General features: G+C 58.0%; 1 protein-coding gene across 8 annotated transcripts in view; it reads right to left on the reverse strand.

Annotated features, from left to right (window-relative positions):
* Window positions 1–3,426: 3,426 nt before the first annotated feature.
* Window positions 3,427–24,080, reverse strand: part of Reep1 (receptor accessory protein 1) — an 83,656-nt gene continuing 63,002 nt past the window's right edge. For 3 of the 8 annotated variants that reach the window (XM_026409466.2, XM_026409470.2, XM_026409469.2), the window contains 6 exons: window positions 20,727–20,777; window positions 16,489–16,666; window positions 14,924–15,006; window positions 12,813–12,848; window positions 7,974–8,144; window positions 3,427–6,239 (listed from right to left, as the gene is read on the reverse strand). In XM_026409466.2, coding sequence (XP_026265251.1) covers window positions 6,168–6,239; window positions 7,974–8,144; window positions 12,813–12,848; window positions 14,924–15,006; window positions 16,489–16,666; window positions 20,727–20,777 — 591 coding nt within the window. In that variant the 3' untranslated portion in view covers window positions 3,427–6,167. Of the gene's footprint in view, window positions 6,240–7,973; window positions 8,145–12,812; window positions 12,849–14,923; window positions 15,007–16,488; window positions 16,667–20,726; window positions 20,778–24,080 lie in introns of those variants that run through there. The other 5 variants (XM_026409467.2, XM_026409468.2, XM_026409471.2 and 2 more) reach the window with 5 other exon arrangements.

The raw sequence follows: 24,080 nt of genomic DNA on the forward strand, positions 1-24,080 counted from the left end.
GTGCGTGCTGGGATCTGGCCAGGGAACTGGAGTTCAAGGTTGTGCGTGGTTTTTCACCTCAGTGCTGGTTTCACTAGTCACCCCAGTTAGGCTTCTTTAGCTGCAAGGAATCTAAACTGAGGGCGAGGTCAGAAGACTAACGCCGGCTGGTGAGCCCCAGCAGTGACCCCATCTAAGGACACAGCCTCAGAGGAGCTGGGACCCTCTCGGCAGCCCCACCTGGGCAGGAGGGGAGGCTGCCACTCTGCAGGTGCCTGGCTCACCACTCCTGCTGGCTCAGCACGTGGGCAGCCTGACTTCTTTGCTCCCCTCGCTCTGCAGGGCTTGTGCTTAGGAGTAGCTCCCATCCCCTCGCAGTAACTGCAGCCTGTAGCCTTGAGGTTCTACCTCCTGACCTTCATCTGCGGAGAGATTCCAGCTGGGGGGTTCCCACATACCCAGGCCTCACTGGTGTCACCTCTGGTGTAGGGATCAGGAGGTAGAGCTCCCAGCCCATTTGGTTGTCTGTCCCTTCACTGGGAGCAGAGACTGGTGACAGGAGCAGTTTTGCTTAGAGGTGAGCACAAGAGGCGCACGCCTGGCCTCTCGAGTTCTGAGTGCATGGTTCACGGGGGTTCTCATGCAGTTTTTTGGTGCGGGATGTTTTCATAGAAGAGTAAATGCATAACCTTTCAGTGTGAGGTGCCCTCTTGAGACAGAGCTGTACAAGACAAAGACTTTGTACCCACGTCTCAAGGGACACTGTATTTCTCAAATTCAGTTTGACCTTTTGAGGTTTCATATTTTCATATGTAAGAGTAAACTCTTCCCAAAATACTCCAAAAATGCATTGTAGAATTGAGAGGGGGAGGTGATTTCAGGAGCGATGCAGGTGGCTACACAGGCTTTCTGTGGAGAGGGCTGGTAGTGGCTCTCAGCTCCCTCACCAGACTCCTCGGGAGGCGCTTCAGAAAGCACTGTTGTGTCAAAGCCACTGCTAAATAGAACGAGGGGGGTTGCTGTGCTGGCCCCTTCCTCCAGGGTTGGCAAGATGGGCTCCTCTCCTGCCAGGGTGGTAAACACATTGAAGTCAAGGTGCATCAGCAGGAAGTTGGGGGTCATTGAGTGAAAAGGGGCAGCAGTAGAATGTTCTGAAGCCAGAGGGCCATGTGTGTCTGTTACAGGCTCTTGCTCTCTGGCACTCCTCTTGTGGGGTGAACAGGTGTCTTAAAAGCCAGGGAGCAGGACCCTTTCCCAGCCCCCATGGTGATGTGAACATGGACGACTAGTGTCTGTCGCAGGCCTCAGAGCAACTCAGCTTCTCTAGGCCAGGGACAGCAGGGGAGAGAGGAGGACCAGCAGGCAGGGCCTCAGCACCCAGAGATGGGTTGAGATGAACGGGCCCGTGGGCACTCCATTCTGGGGATAGGAGGGCTTATCAAAACTATTTTATAGGGGCTGGGGCTGGGGCTCAGAGGTAGAGTGCTCGCCTAGCATGCGTGAGGCCCTGAGTTCCATCCTCAGCACCACATAAATATAAAATACAGATATTGTGTCCACCTGTAATTAAAAAATAAATATTAAAAAAACTATTTTCTAGTTTGACAGTAAAACAGCTCTCATTAAATGATATTCAAGCATGCTCGTAATTCAGAAAGTGTGTGGATAGTCTATTCAAGTATAGAATTTATTGGACACCCGCCATGTCCCAGTGTAGTTATAAGACTGGGCCCAAATCACAGAGCTGCTGAACTCCATGCCAGCCATGCAGAGGAATCACCGTGGACTCCTGATTTAAATTAGAGGACACAGAAACTCAGCATTAAATAAATTTCCCACAGGTACGCTCATGCGTCCCAGGACAGGAGTCAGATTCCTGGGGTCCTCTCTGTCGCCCTCAGTCTTCTGACAGCAAAAGGAAATTCTTAATCTAAATCAACAGTGACTGATGTAGTACTATAAGTACTAAGTCATTTGTAACACTATTACTTCACCTGTTTTGGATTTGTTTTTATAGTCCTGGGTGAACCCAGGGCCTCACACATGCTAGGCAAGCACTCTACCCCTGAGCACATCCCCAGCTCTGGACTTGAACTTGCCCTCCTGCCTCAGCCTCCCAAATAACTGAGATTACAGGAGTAGCCACTGCACCATGCCTAGTTCATCTTTGAAATTTTATTTGCTTATTTATTCTTTCTTTTAGAGACAGGGTCTCACTGAAGTGCTTAGGGTTGCAATAAGTTGCTGAGGCTGGCTTTGAGCTTTCAATCCTCCTGCCTCAGCCTCCCAAGCTGCTGGGATTACAGGTGTGGCCACAACACCCAGCTCATCTTTGACATTTTATAACTGCTGTTCTGTTATTTGTCAACTCTTTTTGGGGGGTGGGGTATCAGGGATTAGACTCAGGGGCACTCAATCACTGAGCCATGTCCCCAGCCCTATTTTGGATTTTATTAAGAGACGGGGTCTCACTGAGTTGCTTAGTTCCCCTCTTGCTGAGATCAGCTTTGAACTCCTGATCCTCCTGCGTCAGCCTCCCGAGCTGCTGGGATCACAGGTGTGCCCCACTATGCCTGGCTATTTGTCAATACTAATCTGTTGGCACTGGATCTGGCTCAATGAAAAACAGAATGGATTTCCAGCCTTCCCATCCCCCCTCCTCCCTGCTGCCCTCTGAACCTGCTTCTTTTCTGCTGCCTCTTGTCAAACAGGCACAGTCCTTGTGTCAGACAGGTAGACTCTGGGACTATAAGAACAACAATAATGGGCCTAGCTTTGATATTCTCAAGTCTCCATGGCCACCCAAGGGGCTTGAGCCCACCTGTTGCTATTGAAGGGTGGGCCCTGCAGGGCTGAGTCATCACTACTCCACCTTGTGCGCTGTGCATGCACGGCGCTCTCCTCATCTGCACAGGTGCCCCCGTCTGTAGGTGGACAAGTGCTCAGGAGGAAAGCAACAGACCACAGGTCTCTGCAGAATCGCAGCCAGCTACTCTGTCTTCACAGCTGCCCAGTCTCCACTGGTGATCTTTAGACTGTAAAATTGATGCTTTTAGGGAGATCATCTGGTTTTGCAAACACAGTATCACTTAATTTTCTTCCTCCCATAATCCTATGCAGTTCGAATGGGGCCAAGTTTCCATGCCAGCTGGTTATTGAGCATTCTGTTTCTAATCCTTGTTAGGTTCCGTGTGTGTGTGTGTGTGTGCGCGCGCGCACACGCACGGTCCTGGGGTTGAACCCAGGAGCATACCCCCAGCCCTTTTCTAAATTTTCCTTTGAATTGGGTGCAGTGGTAGATGTTTGTTATCCCAATGACTTGGTAGGCTGAGATAGGAGAATCAAAAGTTCAAGGTTAGCCTCAGCAACTTAGCAAGATCCTGTCTCAGAGGGGTTGGGGATGTGTCTCAGGGGTGAAACCACCCCTGGGTTTCATCCCCAGGACCAATTTTTTTTTTTTTTTTTTTTTACTTGGAGACATGTTCTCACTAAATTGTTGAGCCTGGCCTTGAATTTGTGATCCCTCTGTCTCAGCCTCCCAAGTTGCCAGGATCACAGGCATACCACTGGTCCTGGCCTTTCCAGATTTTTAAGGAACATTTCCTCTTTCCTCATAAGCCCAATATAACAAGGACATTTCTTAAAAGAAAGATGTTAAGACTTTATTCAAGCATTATAACAAAACAGCAAACGTCAGCTTTTGGAATACTGTCATTCACATCCCTTCGATGCACGGTCCAATCTCCAATGGTCCTATGGACACGGCAGGGAGCACAGTCGCTGTCCACAGCGCCTGCTCCTTGCGTGTCCGGCCACAGGGTGAAGCGCGTCCTCTGCCACTCAAGTGCTGTGCGAGGCCAGGGGAGGGCTTATGGCGGTGGTGTACACGCACTGCACAGACACGGACAACATCACAAAGGACCCACATAAAGGCCAGCAGGGCTGGGGAGGGGGGGTGTGGCGAGGCTCTGCTGAGGATGGAGAGCAGGAGATCCCGCTCACCTCGGAAGCAACAGGTGCTGGAGGCCAGCAGCTAACCGTCATGAAGGGGAAGTCAGACTTCCAAGCTAGTGTGTCCATAAGTCACGCACTGAAATCATCCGGTGGCATCTTCTAAACAGAACGCACTGCTGCTTGCACACTGATAGGCATTCGCATTCACACAGATACACAGCGTGGTGGGTGAGGAAACACGTTTGCCAAAAGCATGATGGCTGCTCCCAGGTGTGCGTGTGTGTCCCCAAGAGGCGACTCCCTAGTTGGCACCGGGAAAGCGCAGGGCACTCGGCAGCAGGTGCTTCCCATCTGTCTCTGACCGTGGACTGACTGCACAGCCTTCTACAAGGTGGGGTGCACCCTGCTGGTTCTGGCACACTTGATAGTCTGGACCTGTCCACCTTTCCATTGTAGAATCAAAAATACAGCATGACCCATTGTTAAAGCTATTGTTATTTTGGCAAAATAATAAAAAAAATTGGTAGAAAGCTGCCTCACTTGAGCTTTTTGCACTTGTTTCTGGTCACACCTAGTATGCCCAACTAAGTAAACACACTGTAAAGGGTACACCATTCCTCGTCTGGGACCACGCAGGGATTCTCTTCCCTAGCAGGTTCAGGAATTGGGGGGTGTGGGCCAGAGACCGAGAGCAGAGGCCTCTGACCTCTCAGCCACAAAACTACTTTTAGGTGGATTTTCGTAATTCCTTATAAACTTCAGAATCACCATCAGAGGCCCTGTGGGAAGGAGGGATTCCAGTGTGTATGTCTGGCCACAGTCAACTTGGACTAGACCCCTTTGCACGACAGCACCCTCGGCAGCCCGTGTGCAGGCCTTGGGTGGGTCTCTAACTGGGCCTGCTTGCAGCCGGGTTGACAGCTCTGAGTGACTTGGGACACTACTTCTCTAGCCTTGAGGGCGAGTCTAAGAACAAACACAATCCAATTGTATGAGACCTGCACGGTGGCCAAGGCATGCAAGACACAGGGACACCAACTCTAAGCACAAATACACTAGTCCTACGTTTTGGCTCAGCTCTGGGGTGGCAACTACCTCAGACCTACTGTCACTTCATCCAGGTGCTGCTCAAAATTCCAGTCTAAGCAGGGAGTTCCCTCAGAGCTGGACTGCCCTGGGAGAGGTCCTGGCTTGTGTGGAACCTCCAAGTTTGGCTCAGCTCACATCCCGCAGGTCAGGAAGGGAGCAGAAGGCGGAGCCACAGCTGCCCAGGGTTTCCAGCCCCCTTGGTGAGGTGTGTCCACCTGCTGGGGCGTATCTGAAACAGCACTTGTTTCTGCCTCTGTTCTCTGCAAGGTGCTCAGTGGAGGCTCCTCTGCCTGGGGAGATCAGCACTGATCACTACGAGGGAGAAACAGTACTTTGCCAAGCACTTTCGAGACCCTCGACATTCTTCAAGCAGCTCTGCAAAGTGCCCATGCCCAGGAAGACTGCCGAGTGAGCCCTACAAGCATTCTGCAGGCTGCCCAGACCCAGGCAGGAGTGGAGCTTCCTGTGGCCTCCCGCTGCCCGGGGGCTTTGCTGGGCTCTTCAGCCCCTGCCCTCCGAGCTGCCGCCTCACAACTGTGGCAAGAAGGAACCATCTTCCTTCAGGGTAGCTGGATTTGAAAGCTTTAAAAGCACATCAGAGACATGATCTAGAATTGATTTTTTTTTTAACAATTCTGTTTTTACAGTTTTCTCACTTATTGGAACCTCTGGCAGCCCTTGCAAGTTCATTATGTTAAGCCAAAGCCATAAATATGTTCATCAGAGTCCAAAGGAGTAGTACCAAGAGCAAAAAAAAAAAAAAAAGTTTTTAAAAAAATTGCTTTGTTTGTATTTACAGGACTAAAAACTAAGTCTGCAACAGATAAATTACAAGTGTACAACTCAGCAGCACAGGGGAGATCTCTGACGTTCTGAAAGCACACTGCTCTCTGTAGTGACCATCCAGTGGAGGGGACATACCGACCTCAGAAGGCATGACAGTCACCCCATTATCACCTTTCCCTTAGCTTCTCCCCAGCAAAACAAAGGAAGAAGAGAAGAAAAGGGGAGGGAAGAAAGAGAAATCCCGAGAGAGGCGAAGGGCGTGAGGCAAGGTGGAGTCCGCGCGTGGATCTGGATGGTGACCAGCTCTTTAAGGCAGAGGAGAGACGCTCTGTGGATCCGGTGCCGATGGCTCATCTCACTCACGTGGTTTCGGTGGCCGAGGACGAGGTACTCTTCTTCCTGAAGCGGGATCGCAGGAGTCTAGGCGGTGCCTGGCAGAGAGAACAGAACAGACACCTCTCCGTGTGGCACGAACGTGTGACCTCAGGATGGCACCAGGGCTGTGTGGGGACATCAGCAGGAGCGCGGCAGCAAGCAGAGGGGTCTTCCTGGGTCTCCACGCACCCCTTGAAGCAGAGCCTCCCACAGGGCTGCTCCATGGGCCCCTGTCCCTGGCTGCCTGGGGAACATTGTGCAGAGGGCACTGTCTCATTGTCCCCAGCAGTGATGCAGAGGAGAACTGCTCTGCCGCGTCTGCACTTCCTCCGCGCTGGCCTTGCATCCCCTGGCACAGCCTTGAGGGCCTAGTGCCCACTCAGGATGCAAAGCCATTGTGCTCCACAAACTACAGCTCACAGGCAAGTGAACTGCACCAAGGGTCCCCTCAGCCCACAGGGGACTCTCACGAGGCCCTCCTTCCATGGGACATAGGCCCCAGCTGCTGGGAAATGAACGGGAAGGCCTCTCCTGCAGAGCCCCTCAGCCCATGCCTGTGCATGTCCCAGGGAGGAGGGCTTTGTCCACTCTGTGTCCTCTCACACCTTCCGACTCGTCCCTGGGCACCACCTGGAAAGCCCCCTCTGCGGAGGCTTTCCCGAGCCCTCGCCACACACAAGCAGTCTGCCTCACTGCCTCTGGCCCACCGAGCTGCCCATGATGGCTCGTCACCTGAGTATGGGTGGAGGGCGTTCTGCTTCCTGGGGGCAGGCCCACATCCAGGTCAGTGCCTGGCGGTTGCTCCAAGGGAGGGAGTGGATGGACCAGAGCAGGCGTGGGCCCCCTCACCAGCCACCACTGGCCACAGGCCGGTAGGGGGTGACCCCGCTTCCTAACTCCAGCCTCTTGGAAGGTAAAGCAGGCGGTGAGGAGGCTGTGCGGCTTCAGAACCCAGGAACAGAGGGGCTTGGCCACCAGCCTGGGAGGCCGGGCCAGGTGGGGCTCCAGCCACTCCCAGCTCTTAAAAGACTGGCCCATGTGTGCCTCATCTCAGAAGGAACCTGGTGGACCCTGCAGGTGGGGGTGGTCCCAGCACGGCTCTGGGGTGACCAGGACACTTGGCCACTGTGCTAGGTGGGGACATAGCAACTCCTCCTCATCTCACTCTAGGGGTCTCCACTCTGGGGAGGGACTCCCACCCTGACCTCAGGATTCAGCAGATGGGGAACTGGAAAGGAGACTGAGGGGGCAGAGAGGATGTCTCTGGGGTCCCTGAGTCTGTTGGCCTTGCCCCTGAGACATGACTGGTGAGTCCCCACCAAGTCTCAGAGCAAGGCCCATGAGCTCCCGTGTGGCCCTCCTGCTGCGGACACCCGTCCACACCTGTGGACATGTTGGCCTTGCTAACTCTAAAGGGCTGTGCCCCGAGGCCATTTCATGACCAGCCTTTCTGCACCAGGTGCCTCGGTGTGCTGGAGATGACGAGAGAAGGCGCATCTGTAAAGACACCAAGCAGCGAGGTCTGGGCTCTCCTTTCCCCAAGACTCTCCAGGTCGATTTCCTCACACATCGCAGCTGGTGTCAAGGGAAAGGAGACCCCTTGCCTCCTCTCTGTCTCCCACTGCCCCAGCCTTGGCGCCTAGGTGGGTCCTGCCTATTCGCTGAAGGGAGATCTTGTCACCCGCTGCGGTGCTGGGTACCCCGAGAGGCCACTGCTGGGGCACCCAGGTCTCAAGAGCAAAGCGCCTGGGCAGACACACGCTCCAACCCGCAGCCCCTGATGCCGGTACCTCCAGGGGCGGATCCATCCTCTTTGGTGCTTTATACTTGTACATGAAATCCAGCAGGTCCTCCTCCTCGTCGTCAGAGAACGCCAGTGGGTTGTGGGCCTGGAGGGGCTCCCAGGCCTTCACACCACCCTCGTCCACATCTCCCTCAACCACTGAATGTGCATGTACAGTCTACACGAGGAGAGAGGGCGCAGGAGGCATCAGCGAGGAAGGGGCTGGCAGGGTGGGGTTAGGCTCCACCACACGCCAGGCCTGTTAGGACAGCTGCAGCCCGTGTTTAGGAGGCACCAAGGACTTGGGGCCTCCCTGAAGGGCCAGGGCTGTGAGAGGACGATGGCAAGGCACTGGGCTCAGGGCAACCCACGCTCAGCCCACACCAGCCAAGGAGGTGGGCATGCTGCGTCCCCGTGGTCCAGACCTGCGGCTGTCCCAGCTGGCCAGGGAAGGCTGTGCTCTAGACAGGACAGATGGGTGACGCACGGGGACCCAGCTACCTACGTCACACGTGCAACCGTGACGGCACTGCATTGCACTTGGGTGGCCAGCTCCGCACTCTTACAGACAGGAGGCAGCACCCTGGAAGCCATAGTGATGACCCACATAGACCCTCACTTCCAAGGCCCCCGCCCTGGAAAGCAAAGGAGCCCAGGAAGAGTCTGAACGTAGCCGCTTTGGAAAAACAAGACAGCAAGGGTCCTATTTCAGGCTGCCCTGAAGAACCCACAGGAGGCCCGCAGAGTCTGCCCACGACCTGCCTTGAGATGTAAGCTGTCCCTGCCCGCCCAGCTCATCTGATGTCCACAGTCTCGGCCTCCTATGCCTCACACACTGCCTTAGCCAGTCACAGAAGGCCCCTCGCCTACCTCACCCATCTCGTCCAACCACCCTTCTGTCTGCAGATGGAAACCTGAGCTCCTCCTAGGACACCTGATACTGCTCCAAAAAAAAAAAAAAAAAAAAAAAGTTCAGCCAACAAGTCCACTGTTTCCACAAAGGGGACTGGCTGCAGAGGGGCCCAGGGGCCCAGCAAAGCAACACTACCTCATCTTGGACAGCCTCTTCCGTTCTGCTGCCCTTCTCCGTGGCAGCCTGCGGGGGTGGGGGGTGGGCAGCTCCAGAGCACGGCTGCCTTGGGGAGGGATCTGCCCACGCTGCACCTCAGGGAGGGCCTGAGGCATCCATCTCCCATGCGCGGTTCAGTCTGTGCCTCCCTCAGCCTGTCTACCCTGCGTTTAGGCTGTTCTCGGGTCCTTTCCCTGCCCAAGTCCAGCCAGACTCAGGACCTTAAACACCCACGATCTCACAGGCCTCTGGGAAGACTGACCCTCCAAGGGCTTCCCGCACCAGAGACCTGGAAAGCTTAGGGTCTGCACCAAGCCGTTGGTGCTACACAGCCTGGCTCTCCCGTGGGCTCCCAGCCCAGGCCAGCAACAGTGTCCTGAGGTGTGTGGCCATGCTGGTCCTCCCGCACACCCTCTGAGCACCTGCCCAGGGCTGGGTGCACAGCAGCCACATCCTCTGATGTGCTGGCCCCAAGTCAGAGCTGGCACCCATCAACTGGACACACAGGAGGAGCACGAGACATAACCCAGGACCCAAGGCCCCCAGAGCAAGGCAGACCTGCAGAGGCCGTCCCCATCCTGGGCCTGGGGCTGAGTGTGGTGGGGTCTGTGCCTCTGCACACCCACATGTGGTTCCCTCTCAGTCCTGCCCGAGGGCTTTCATTGTACTGATGCCTCTGGGCGCCAAGGTGGCCCAGTGTCCCCTCAAGATCCTAGGGGATCTCACAAGTCAACCCACTCTCCTGGCCTGGATGCGCTGTGGCTGAGCAAGGAACTCACACATTACCAGGATAACAATGACCACCAGAGGGGCTTCCCGCGTGCTCTCCACACTTCGCCCTTCAGCAAGGACCAAGGGTCAGAGAGAGTGACCCTCCAGGCCCTGAAGAGTGCAGGTGAGCCCAGCTACTCAAGCAGGAATAGAGAGCTAGTGCCCAGCGGAGCAGAGGCTGCAGCAAGGGACACTGGTATGGGCAGTCGGGGGCCAGAAGCAGCTCCCAGAAGAGAAACACCCCTGGCCACGGAGGCCCTAGCCATTGATGGCAAGAGTGTTTGTGATGTTCTTCCCCCAGGACTCCCGAGGGCGAGTGTCCTGAACAAGCCTCCGAGCCTCAGGGGGCTGCTTGGTGAATCTGAGTCTCAGCTTCCTGTCCTCCTCCTCCTTAGGGGGAAGAGGGACCTTGGCCACACCCCAGGCATAGGGCAAGCACCTCTGACCTCCTGCTCCTCCTGACCTCCTGCTGCTCCCTGACCTGCTCCTCCCTGACCTCCTGCTCCTCTCTGGCCTCCTGCTACTCCTGACCTCCTGCTCCTCCCTGACTTCCTGCTCCTCTCTGGCCACCTGCTCCTCCCCAACCTCCTGCTCCTCCCTGACCTCCTGCTCCTCCCTGGCCTCCTGCTCCTCCCTGACCTCCTGCTCCTCCTTGGCATCCTGCTCCTCCCTGACCTCCTGCTCCTCCCCGAACTCCTGCTCCTCCCTGACCCTCTGCTCCAGCCAGCCCAGGGCCACCCCCACAGAGCAGCAGAGCCCCCCGGGGTTAGTGAGCACCCCACACGGCACACGTTAGCCAGCAAACATGTCTGGAGAGCATGCCCAGGAGGCCGCGACACTTACATCCACGTCCGCCACCGCCGTGGGGAGAGAAGAACACAGTTAGGAGAGGCCCTGGGGCGAGAGCCACACCCACCCATACACACACACACGCACACACGCGCACGTGAGTGTGAAAACACACGCGTGTGCACACACACACACAGCTCCTCCTGTGTGACCAGGGGAAAGACACTGCCCAGCGCAACTCTCTCCTCCCTAGCAGATGGCAAGAGGAAGGACCCTCTTAAACCTCTTAAACCTCTTGCCATCTGCCGTTCTCCCTAGCAGATGGCAAGAGGAAGGACCCTCTTAAACCATGTCCCAGGGGTGCTCTGTGCCTGGGCTCAGGTGGCCATCCCGAGTGTAGTTCTCTGTCCATGGGGGCAGGTGGGGCCTGACGGCAGAGGAAGAGAAAGGGAGGCGGGCAGTGGGGAAGGAACTGGCTGCAGGGGCGGGGAGGGAACCAGGTGCACAGGCAGAAAGGACAGCACAGATCAGCGGCCGCCTCTACCGCTCCTGGGTGGCTCTTGTGGCCCCCCACGCCTATCAGCCTCCCAGCTGCCCCTGTCCTTCTCCACCCTCCATCCTGTGCTGGGACCTGCATTTATAGCCCTTAGGAGACTCCTGCTCTGCTCAGGGGTCCTCGGGACAACTCGTGGCCCAGGCTTCGGTCCGAGCGGCCCCCATAGGACACCACTCCAGGGGACCTGGAGGGAAGCATCCTGTGCACTGAGGCCTTCTCATGGCCCCAGCGAACCTCCCCAGTACCACCTGCTGCCACTGCAGAGGCCATCTAGCCCAACCCACCACCTAACAGTGTCCTGCTTGTGCTGGCCCAGTGGCACCAGAGCCAGTGGCCAGGCAGCAGTGGGCAGTGTGTGCCCACCCCATGTCCTCACGTAGTCAACAGGCTGCAGGCTGGGACCTCCCTCCTTCTGAGCCAAGCCGCATGCTCCCTGGGGAACAGCGAGGGCCACAAGGGCTTGGACAGTCCAGCACAGTCTAGTCCCTGGTGTGTCCAGTTAAGGCCAGGCAAACAGGAGCAGGCTACCAAGCTGTCACACACAGTGAAGGCAGCAGCAGGCGTCCCTGTCCAGAAGTGGAGGCCTCTTCCCTCCCTGGAGTCTCCTGGCTACTCTAGTGTGTGGTGCTTCCACTAACGGCAGTCCTTGGAAACAGTAGTCCTTCGACAACCATTGCACAACCATTGCACAACCATTTCACAACAGTGCAGAGAGCGAGGAAAGCAGGGACCTTTGTCTGTATTTTAAGGTGAAGAAACTAAGGCGCAGAGTAGTTAGGAGATTCACAGAAAGCTGCACAGCTCGTAAGTGGCAAAGCAGGACCAGGGCTCCCTTGGCTGCACCAGGACGACACCCCTGGAACCACAGGGCTCCAGCACTGCAGTCTTGGCAAGTTCCTGGGCGTACTTCCCACAGTACAGGGAGGCATGACTGTGTGGTGACTGAGCAATAACTGCACACATTTTTTTGGGGGGGGGCACTAGTGATTGCACCCAGGGGTGCTCTGCCACTGAGCTACATTCCAGCCCTTTTTATTTTGAGGCAGGGTCTCACTAAGTTGCTGAGGCTGGCCTTGAACTTGCAACCCTCCTGCCTCCATCTACCAGGTTGCTGGGGTTACAGGCATGGCCACAGCCCCTGGCTGTGTTACTCCTTTCTTCAAGAGCTGGAGGTTAACTCTGCCCTTGATGTGGGATGGACATGGTGACTCACTTCCACCAAACAGGATGAGAACTTTGAACTGGCCACTTCAAAGACAAGGTGATGAAGGGCACTGTGGCTTCCTGCCTGCCCTCTCTCTGGGGTCACCTGCTCTGGGCCAAGTCGTCTGCCACACTGCAAGGACATCAGCAGCCCTAGAGAGGCCATGTGGAGAGGAACTGAGGCCTCTGGCCCACGGCCACTAGAGGCCACATTGATGTGAACTTCCAGCTCCACCCCTCAGATGAGGGCGCACTGGCCACCATCTTGACTGCAGCCCCCAAGGCATTGCACACGCTCCAAACACTACCCACAGGAGTACAGTGTGTCTGCTCTGCAGGAGTGACCCTACTGGGCCCCCTGGCCATGCAGCTGGGAGGGAGCCGAGGTCCCTGCTCGGGTTAGAGGCCCTCCTGAGGCGAGCCAGCAGCTGTGGGGGCTGGAGACGCTGCTTACTCACCTTTCCGGGTCCTGCAGGTGGCGCAGCAGGTGCACACTGTGGGAACGGGGGCAGCGTCAGTGAGGACCCCACCCAGGAGCCAGCCCCAGGCACAGGGAGGCCGAGAGGGTGGGGATCCCGTGCGCTCAGCACGGGGATCCCAGGAAGGGGGTCTCTGCTCCAAAGCACCTGTCCCCTGGTGCCCAGAGCCGGCCTCGAGTCCTGCAGCCCTAGGGCAGGTGTGGGCAGGTTCAGGTATCCTCCAGGAAATCGCTCCAACCACCCATTCCCAGAAGTCTCTCCTCCAGACCGTCGGGTTCAGAAAGTTCCCTGGGACACCTCCCTAGACTAGTCCCTGAACCCCAAGTGCGCAGTATCTGGCCGTCTGGCCCAAGTCCTGGTTGGCTGCTGTCCCGCCTGCTCCCTGGCTGTCGGAGCACAGCTGGGCCTTGGCACATGGTGGATGCTCGTTAAGGACTTGCTGTGATCCAAATCCACTCTTACAACTCCCTGTGTGCCCTTCCCTGTGGCCAGCGCTAGGCGTCCCACTCATGGTGCCCCGTCCCTCCCATCCTTTCTGCAGGGAGGGCAACCTCAGTCCCTGCCTGCCCTGTATCTTCAAGGGCCTGAAGCTCCACACGCTGAGAAGGTGGGGTGGCTGCACTAGCAGCACCAGCCTGGGCGTGGGACGCAGGGCAGCACCATCCTTCTCCATCCCTGGTGGCAGGGCCTGCGTCCTCCTCAGACCACAGGCAGCGCCCTGAGTGCCAGGTGTGTTGGGCACCTGTGCAGGGGGCACGGGCAGCCAGAGAGGGAGGCAGCCTGGGTCCCCTTCCAGGAGCCTGCAGAGCGGAGGGCCGCGCAAGCGCCATCTGCCTCCCTCCGTCACAGCTTCCTGCGCCCCCTTCTCAAGACACACAGGGCTCTTCCTCATTCCCCAGTGGTCCCATGGGTCCAGCAGAGCTCTACCTCCTGCTGGGGCCTGGCGGCCTTCCTCCTGAGACTCGCTCGCCCTCCTCCTCACTAGGCAGCAGCCCCCTGCCTGGAAGGGCGTCTTCCTGCTCAGTGTGTCCCTGCGGGCTTGTCTGTGGCAGGGCACACACTTCTGTCCTGTGTGAACCGTCACCTAAACCTCACGCTGCTCTGTCCTTTCCTCACTCAGCCTTGCGCGCTCAGGACCCACCCGTGCATCCCGTCTGTGGCTCCAGTGTCCGCAGGACTCCGTGGGCACAGCTGCCACCTCTCCCGTGTCTCTCCAGGAGCCTTCCCAGCCTGCACCTCTCCCTGTGCCCTCCTCACAGTGCTGAGCGGCCCGTCGGGGTCACCTGGCCCTTTTGTAAAGAAGAAGCTGCGCAATCGGCTCCTTGGAGCCCCATGGGGACTGTCCTGAGAAGCTCCGTGGCCAGGCCTGGCCCCGCAGGGACAAGTGCAGCCTCTGCTTGGTGGAGTCCTGGAGTCCAGGCCCAGCTGGCAGAAGCCCGTGGCTCCCCAGCTCTGCCCTGCCCCACCCCTGTGGATCTGAGGCCGTGCAGGCTGGGCTAATTTCCTGCCCCTGCCCTGGGCCTGGGCCACCTTTCCTTGCTGAGGTGGCTTTTATTTTAGGCCCGGCAACATCTAGAAAGAGCACCACCCAGCCTCACTGTGGGTCAGCATCTCCCTTCCCTGTCCCCAAACCAGCCCGGGGGAGGGCAGCGCGGAAGTGGCTACCGAAGCACAGCATCAGCCACCAGGGTGGCTCTGCTGCCAGGCCCAGACCAACTCCCAATCCAATCATTCCCAGCCCTTATCTACCTGGTGCTGGGCAGAGAGCATGCTCTAGACCCAGGAGACATCCTCTTTTAGACACTCAAGCCTCTCACGCACAGTTCTGCTCTGAACACGCACAGGGAGTTCCAGAAAGGAGGCCCGGGTTCCGGTGCTATGCAGCCTTGGCACAGTGCATGACCCCTCTGGGCCTGCTTCCTCTACTTGACTCTATGGGGACAGGGGCTGCAGGGCCAGTGACACCACTTCCTCCCACAGCAGGACTCCAGCTCAGCTCATCCCGCCAGGGATCTCCCTGCTGCCCGCAGCCCCCTTCCCTCCTGGACACTTTGGGTGTTACAAAGCGCTCTCCTGGGTGAGATAAATACCATCATGGGTAACGGTGGTCTCTGCACGTTGGCCCCAGGCCCAGTCCTAAGCACTCCACCTGGCTGGGTCCAGAGTGGCATTCCTGTGTGTAGATGAGGAGTTCAGGGTTCAGAGAGGACGAGCATTTGCCCAGATCACGTGCCGGCGAGGGTCCCTGCACTGGCTTCTGGGCCTCTTCTCTAGCTTCCTGAGGCTCAGCAGCTGATCATGGGAGAGGTGATGCCACTCCTGGGCAGTGCCCAGTGGGTCAGAAGCTGGGTGCACAGTGAAGCCTGGTGTGGTGATGACCCGAGGACACTGCCTGGTAGCCAGGAGCCTGTGCCCGCCTGCAGCCCACCAAAGGTGACCCTGGTGACAGTCCTTTGGGCTCCGCCTGAAGGGTTAGACTGTGTGATCCCCAAGGCCCGTCCTGCAGGGTTCTGAGGGGCCCCTCAGGAGATAACCCTCCAGAGGTGCCCCTCACCCTGTGGCTAGGCCCTCTCCGCAGCTCTGCCCTGTTTCTAGGATTAAAATACCTCTCACCAAAAAACCAGTCTTCCAACCCTCAGAGGAGCACAGGGAACATCCCAAGGGCACCTGGGGGCCCTTGGCTCTGACTGAGTCCCTGTTCCCAGGGTAGCACAGTGCTCATGCTCCACACCCCTGAGGCTCAGCCAGGTCTGCAGGACGGAAGCCTGCTGCAGGCTAGGCCTCAGCACACGGGGGTCTCGGGGGCCAGGGGTCCCGTGGGGATGCTTAGGGCAGGGCAGATGCCAGGCATACGTCCCGGCCACAGACTGCACAAGAATGGCCCATTCCCACCCCTTATGCCTCAGAGGGGAGGAGCTGACCCAGCACCGCCCCCACACCCCACGTGGACCCTCTGCTGAGAGCCCAGGCTGCCCTCAGCTCCTGGGAATATATCTGGAACACTGTGCGCTCTGGCCCAGTGCCCCACCCCCGTCCATGCCCCACTGTCCAGGAGCCTGAAGCCCACACAGATGGGTCAGATGCCTGGGGTCCCCAACGCATGGCCCCTCTACAGAAACCCACGTCTGGTCTCACCCCAGACCCACAGAGACCCCGGCGGGGTGGGCCAGTCCGGGGACAGGGGCGTGCAGTGAATGGGTGGCCGGGGATGAGCGGGGAGAGCAGAGAACAGGAAAGGAATTGTCCAGGGGAAGAGGGCTGCCGCCCAGGTGGGGTGAAGAGGAGGCACTCAGGTGCTCAAGACGGTGAGACCCTGGGAGTGTGGAGCCAGAGAGGAAGAGACCATTGGGGGCTCCAGGGCCCCGTCCATCTCTCTGTGGCCTCGAGGCTTGGCACTACTGCCCCCCCCGAAATTCCAGGGGATCAAATGGAGGCAGGACCCTCTGATGCAGGTGACCTAACTGCCCCTGAGCTGAGTCCCAGACCAGCTTCCAGGTGAGTGGCACTGCCCCTTGGCTGGCCTAGCACGGTCTGATGGACACCTCTGCTGGTGGCAGGGCCAGGGGCCAGGGCCAGAGTGCACGGCCCATGGTGGACAGGCCTCTCAGAGAAGTAAGGCCATGGTAGAGGGAGAGGGGCAGTGGAGCGCACCTACCTGAGCTGCTGGCGCTCTCGGAAGCGCTCCGCGACATCTTGGGCTGGCCGTGTTTGCCGCTGGCCCGCCCGGGCCCAGGTGGAGGGGGGCCAGAGGGAGCAGGGGCGCCGTCTCCCCTGATGGTGCTGAGGTCCTGCATGCTGAAGCTCCGGAGTCTCTCTGACAAGGCGCCCTGGCCCTGGGCACAACACAGGGGGACACACATCAGAGGCTAGACATGCCAGGCCAGGAGCCCTGACCTGAGGGCCAGCGAGGTGGGAGTCAAGGCCTAGATGGACCCTGCAGAGGGCAGTGCTGGACACAAGATGGTCAGCCCGGCTCGGCCCAGACACCCATGGAGAGCTGGGGACCCAAGCAGACGCCACGAGGGGACCACGCCTCAGGCCCTGCCACCAGGGGCCACGCAACTTCCCTGGACTCGCACAGGAAGGTCCTCATCCAGCTGAGTCTCCTTGGTTCTTAACACACAAGCATCTCGTCAGAAAGCCAGACCCTGATGTGCTCAGTCCTCGGTCTTTTCAAGGGAAATAGAATAGGGTTTTTAATGTACGACGACATTCGCCTCTTTTGTCTGTGCGGCTGTCACTGTTCATGAGGCTCGTTGTTCACGCTGTGCGTTTGCGCTTCACAAAATATCCACAAGGTGCGGATAGGAAGGAAAATGGTCTATTTTTAAAACCCACTGATCATGATCACTTCCTTGTCTGAAGGAGCCACGGAGTGAATCCTGGGAGGGGCATCATTATTTTAAGAAATCAGGAAAAATCATTATACTGGCTGCGTAGGAAGAGCATCTCAATGGAGAGTGAGGTGCTCCTGGTGGCACCCTAGGGCCAGCCTCACCCAGCTGGGCCTCAGCTGGGTGGGACAGGGCTGGCAGGAGACTGAGAAATGCCTGGGGTTGGGGAAGGGTGATGGGCAGCAACGCTCAGGCAAGTCAGTGAACTGAGGCAGCTCAGAAGCCCGTGCTGATGGCCTCAGGTGCCCATGGTGGTGGGGACAGGAGAGGTAGTTTACTTGGATAATGGAGGGAAGAATGGTTCTGGAGGTCCACAGGAGGTGGGGACAGTAAAGCACACAGAAATAACAGAACCCAAATCAGCAAGAACTGGTCAGAGCTGCTTGGGCAGGACTCAGGCCTCTGTGAATTCAATGAACAAGCCCAGGCCCCCACTGCGTGGCAGGGGCTGTCAGAGATGGAGGGAGGGCTTGCAGAGATCTTTTTCTTTTTTCCTTTTTTTGTGGGGGTAACAGGGATGCTTAACCACTGAGGTATGTCCCCCGGCCCATTTTATTTTTTTTTTTTTAGAGACAGGGTCTTGCTAAGTTGCTGAGGCTGGCTTTGAACTCTTGATCCTCCTGCCTCAGCCTCCCGAGTGACAGGGATTACAGGCCTAATATTTTTTTCATGTTACTTAATAAAAAATCATAGCAATATAATTAAACCAACCAAGCACACTGACTCGCTGACATCGAAGTTGCAGACAGGATAAAGAAGCCAAGGCAGGAGCATATGGAGGGCTGACGGGGGGCTAGGAGAACCATCAGGGTCAATAAAGCAGCGGTTCTTCAGAAGGTGAGATAGCAGCTCCCAACCTACCAGAGTACAAAAACTGTGTGCTGCAAACCAACAGTAACCCAAAGAAAACTCTAAATAATCAGAGACCAACAACCAGGTGCACCAGCCCAAGCTTGGAGAACATTACATGAACTAAGACTCTGCTCTAGATGGCAGGAGGCAGGCTCTCAGGCCCCACTTCCTGGGGCCTCATCCAAACCTCACAGCCAGCAGCCATGGTTAGCTCACTTTACCCAGAAATGTTTCTGTGACATGTGTAATGTATTTATTTATTTTTGTGGTGCTGGGGATGGACCCCAGGTCCTCGGCATGCTACGAAAGCGCTGACCACTGAGCAACACCCCAGCCTGCCATTTGGAGTTTGGAAGCTGAAATTGATTCTGGAAATGTGAGCAGATATTCTGATAATTATGCCTGAGTGCAGCCGCGTGAGGCTGACGGCAGGTCCAGGTGGCCACTTGCTGATGCGCTCTCTCCCTATTATTCACTCACACACTGAGCAGCAATTTATTGGGCACTTTCCATGGCAGCACCCTGCATTGGGTGTTAATAGGAAGGGGCAAAAAGACAGCTTGGTGTCTGACAAAGTATAAAAAGAGAAAAGTGCAAATAAGAACCCAAGTGCACAACAGAGGCCACAGGAAGAGGAGACGAGGACACAGCTGTGGGGAGGTGGGGTCCGTACTCCACTAGACTGTGGCACAAGTGGTGCCCTCCGCCTCTCCACCTCAGAGCCCATCTGCAGAGGAGCTGCTGCCCAGCTGGGTGCTGGTGAGGACTCAGTGAGATGACCCCCTCAGGCACCCCTACAGAGCCCCCCACTACTTTCTGAGGCACTTAAGCTGCTGTTGAAATTGAAGGAGAAGATTGTTCTGGCCCAGAAGACCAGGAGGGGCCCCAGGAACCCAAGCCCATATAAATGGCCAGGGACAGACTCCATCAGCGTGGCTGCCGGTTCTCCACATGCTCAGATCTGAGGGAAGCAGGAGTGGCCTCACACGTGTCCATCTGCTCTCCCAGGAGCCAGCCAGTCAAGGTCCAATGTCACCAACATTGCAAAGACTGACGGGGCAGGGCCAAGGATACATAGGATAGGAGTAGCTCTCTATCTACCCTGTCCCCTGTGGAAATCAGAAGGCTCCTGAAAACCAGTTAGCACCGTGTCCCAATTTCATGGGCAACAGTTGCCTTCTTAGATGGTAGTTAAGATGGCAGCATGCCAGAAGCCACAGTCCTTAGACACAGTGGGCTCTGGCTGCACAGGGCAGAGCCACCTTGGCTAACTGTTGCGCTCCAGGCTGCTCTTACTGCAGTCGGGCGCTTCGTCTGGCCACATGCCGGTCACTTAACTTCAGCACGGTTAGTTGCTGTGCTTCCCCTCCAGCTTGGCTACTGCAGACTTGGACCCCTACTCTGCTTGATGGACGCCAGGGTCAGGGAGCTGAACAGATGTCTGTGTCACCATTCATTGAGCTGCTGCCTGAGTACAGTGCAGCAGGAGACCCCACCCCACTGGATGCATCTGCAGGTCCCAGACAGCATCCTGTGAGGGGGGTCTTGGGTGTGACCACAGGAGTGCATGAGAGTGTCAGGGGGTGAAAAGTGAGAGGCCAGGAGTCCTGGGGTCCGCCCTTGAACTGGCCTTGGAGGGCTTGGACCAGGTGGAAAGAGAAGCATATTTCTCAGCCTGGGTCACCCCTGAGTGGCACCCTCCACCCACCACAGTGGGGGTCTGTGCAGTTTTGTGTGCTACAGGGTGGGGGCCACGCAAGCATCTGACCATGGAGGCGTGCTTCCCAGGCCTCCAGGCAGGCAGCTGGGAGGAATGGGCCTCACTCTTCACCACGCCCCCTCTTGTCCCTGAAGAATTTGGGAACGTGTGTTCCCTTTAAGGAAGCAGTATGGTTCACCCGTCAGTCCTCAAGGCCACCCTGGAGTTCCCATCTCACGAGCACAGGCTTTGTGTGACCCTCACATATGCCCCTACACCAGACACTGGCAGGGAGGGTTGGAAACAGCAAAGGAAACAGTTAAAACAGAACCGAGAGGGAGGACGTGGGGTTTCCACCAGGGACCGACTGCCCCCCTTCAAGAGGCGCTCGTCCCGGGGACCAGCGAGCCACAGGAGAGGCACCATACGGCATCGGCCCATCCACACCACGCGGAATCTAATGCTCTACGGGCACAGTGACAGTAATGCAACCGGTTTAGTGGTCAGCAGTTGGCAGCAGCCACTAGTAAGACCAGGTCCCTCCCGCAGCTGGACAGGTTAGTACTCCCCCCACTGGCGCCCACGCTGACAGTGAGGCCTGCTCTGCACACGCCCCCCCAGAGCCAGGCAGGAGCCTCCTCATGCTGCACGGAGGCCAGCCTTGCTCATGAGGAAGATGGGACCCACCAGCCCGGAGAGGGAGTCAGGCGCCCACCACGGCAGCCCCAGCAAGTCCAGGCAGCGAGGGAGGAAACCCTGGAGGTTAAGCAGGCGTTAGACGCTACCTAATGACACACCACCAGGCACCGGGGGACCACAGGTTCACAAGCACCGCACACATGGGGCAGGAAGCCACCGCCACTGAGCCAGACCAGGGCCACAGGGACAGCTGGGCCTTAGCCACAACTGGGTCAGCTTGGGGTTAGTCACACCTCTCCACAGGGTTACCTGCCCTTCCCTGTGGTCCAGAGAGGAGGCAAAGTGAAAGAGTCGAGCCACCTGATGAAGGGGAAGAGGGGACACAAATGAAGAGACAGCCCCAGCCGTGGGCACAGATGACACGTGGAATGGACAGAGGCGCGTCCGCCTCCTGCCCTCCTTCATGTCAGTGCTCAGCCTGCTGGGGTTCCAGAGCTGCTCCCTGGATCCCTGGTCACCCTCAGCCCCCCTGGGACACCCAGGGTTGGTCACTGTCTCCCTGGTCACCCTCTTAGACCCTGCTGGGATGCCCAGGGCTGGTCACTGGCTCCCCGGTCACTCTCTCAGCCACACTGGGATGCCCAGGGCTGTCACTGGCTCCCTGATTACTCTCTCAGCCCCCCTGGGATGCCCAGGGCTGGTCACCCTCTCAGCTCCCCTTGGATGCCCAGGGTTGATCACTGGCTCCCCGGTCACTGGCTCAGCCCTGCTGGGATGCCAGGGCTACGGCATCCTGCATAGGGGTGGGGTGGGGGACATGGGGTCTGCCCAAGGAGGTCAGCTCTAGCTAGGTGTGGGCCAGGAATAAGGACAGCAACACGTGACAGGGCGGGGGGTGGGGAGGTCACACTGCTGGCTCATCAGTGGAGGCCTCTGCACAGGTAGATGGGCAGGGCCAGGGTGTGAGCATGGGAAGCCCAAGGCACCTTCAGGACACTGTGTGGGCCCACCTGGAAGAGGAGGCCCTGGTGCGGGTCGCGGGATAGGAATGGAAAACCGGGCTTCGGTGGCAAGGTGTGTTCTTTGACCAGAACCTGAACACATCCCTGGCAGGGGCAGGGAGGTGAACAGTGGGCGGGTATTGAAAGCAGATGTTAGAACAGTCAGAACCTTCTGGACACTTAAGGCCGCACACACGGAGGACTGGCCCAAGGGCTTCCTCCTCTTTCCCCTCAGTTTGCAGCTGGCACGTGGACACGGAGAAGAAGGACTGGATTTCCCGAGCTCCCTCTGGGAGGTGCCCTTGGTGACGGACAGCAGGCAAACCAAACCCTCAAGGCTGGTGGGGCAGTGTGAGTGGGGTGCCCACAGAGCCCCAGAGAGGGAGAAGCAAGGAGTCAGGGCAGCACTAAGGGCCAGGGTCTACTGGTAGTGCCCAGTGATGGGCAGTGACGGTATCAAGACCACCTGGAGGGATCTGCACACATGACTATCAAGATGGGCATCTGGCTGGACGCTCTACCTGGCCCAGCCGCCCTAGAGCAAAGGCCCAGGGGGTTAGTGAGTGGACAGTGAGAAGGGAGAGAGGACAGGACAGACATCCACAGGACAAAACATCCATCCCTAGTGGCAAGTGCAGCTGTGGTCACGCGTGTTCCAACGTCTTTCCACAGGAGAGAGCTTCACGGAAAGGGAAGCATCTTATGGAAACACGGCATGGGGTCCAAGTTCTTTAACTAGCATCTAATTGCTGCCATGTTTGCCTCGGGTTGGGAGCCTGTGTGGCGGCCCTGGCTGGCAGCCCTGACTGGTGGCCCTGGCTGGCACCCTGGCTGGCAGCCCTGGGGTACAATGTACCCTCCGAGCTCCTTAGGGGTTTGACAGAGGATGGTCAGAGGCTGGAGCCCACCCTGCAGAGCCTGGCTGTGGCCGACTCTGAGACCCTCACTGGCGGGTGGTGGTCCCTCAGGGCTCTGCTCAGGTGGGTGGGGTAGTGCGTGGGACCCCGGCTGGGAACCTCAGCAGGTAGAGCTGGGAGACCCTGCCGAGGAGCCCAGCTCTACTGCTTCCCTAAGCAGAGGCTGTGGCTCTGGCAGCTGAAGCCCTTCCTGAACAGCAGCACCCCTTTGCCTTCCTTCTCCATGGGCAGATGGCAGGTGTCTCCAGGGACCCTCCACCTGGGGCAGTCGAGCTGGAGGAGGAGCCCTGATAGGGAAAGCCCAGCCAGGAGGCCAGGGCACATGGGAGGGGACCAGAGTGGAAATGGCCTCCCCACCCAAATCTGCGTGCAGCTGCCCAGGGCCAGTGCTTGGCTGGTGTCATTCTGTTCCACAGTGAAGAGGTCGTGACCAGCCTGGGAGGGCCATCTCACCCAGGAGCAGGAGCCTAACAGGTGGCCCTTCTGCAGCACTGGCCATGAGCCCTGCCCTCAGGAGGTTGCTGTGCACTGGCTCAGAACTGCTCCACCGCAGGTACCATGCCATCCCCGTGGCAGAGTGGAGGCTCACGGGACACCAGAGGAGGAGGGGTGGCCCCTTCCCGGGGTCTGCTGTTCCCGAAGCCCACCCTTGGGAGGCAGTTAAGAACACGCGAGACTCTCCATTCCCTCAGCACTCACTGAACACCTCTCAGGGACGTGGGCGGGACGAAACGTAAGTGACCACATCAGAAGAGGACCAGGGTGTGACAGCCCAGCTCCACATGGGAGCATAGGAGGCTCTAGCGGGCAGACAGGACCTTGAGGCGTGGGCAGGATTTCAGAGAAGCAGAAGGAAGAACGTGGCAAAGGCAGGCAGGAGAGCGGCTCTATGCGTAGTGAGAGTGGCGATTCTGAGAACAGGGGCCGGCGCTGTGGGCAAGTACCAAGGGCTGCAAAGGAAGGCGAGCCAGGACTGATGCTTGGGGTCCTGAGAGATGGTGACTGCGTGGTCATCAGAAAGACAGGCCCAGGGCTGGGCAGACTTGGGACTAGGGAGTGTCCACTAAGGGTGCTGAGGCTCAAGCCCCAGGCAGAGAAGCCTGTAGGAGAGCCGGGTGTTTTATGGCTCCTGAAGGGACAAGCATGAGATGTGTCATCGGGGAGGAGCGGGCGGGGGGCAGAGAGTCCACCATGCAGGGGAGGCGCCAGGGAGGAGCGGGCATGTGTGGAGGGCAGAGGGTTCCAAGCCCCACAGCCAAGAGACCATCCCCTGGTGAGAGCCTTAGGCTGTCTTCTGGACCTTGTGGGTTGGGCCAACCTCTTCCCCAATGCCCTCAGCAGGCTAACCCTCCAGGCTGACAGAACAGAGGGGCTGTCCATTGGGCCATAGCTCCTGCCCCCGGCCTCCTGCTTGGCTGGCTGCAAGGCCAGGTCTTTCAGGTTGGGAGCGAGCGATAGCGGGAAGAGCCTCCTGGGTCCCACGGAGACTGGCTCTGAGGTGAGAAGCTGGGTGTGAGCACGGCGGGGGCTGGAGGGCAGGCAGCCCCTCCAAGTGTCTTCTGCAGGTTGTCCACACCTCTCAGAGCATGCTGGTTGCCGTGGTGAGTCCTAAATATTAACCCATGTCCCACACTCCTCGCTTGAACAAGAAGGGCTATCACAATGTGGGCTGGCATAGCCGCCGGGGAGCTTTCCCCTGAGGGAGGGGCAGACAGGAGCCCAGGCCCACAGATCCAGCAGTCACA

This window comes from Urocitellus parryii, chromosome 12, assembly GCF_045843805.1.
Source record: "Urocitellus parryii isolate mUroPar1 chromosome 12, mUroPar1.hap1, whole genome shotgun sequence".
Lineage (NCBI taxonomy): Eukaryota > Metazoa > Chordata > Mammalia > Rodentia > Sciuridae > Urocitellus > Urocitellus parryii.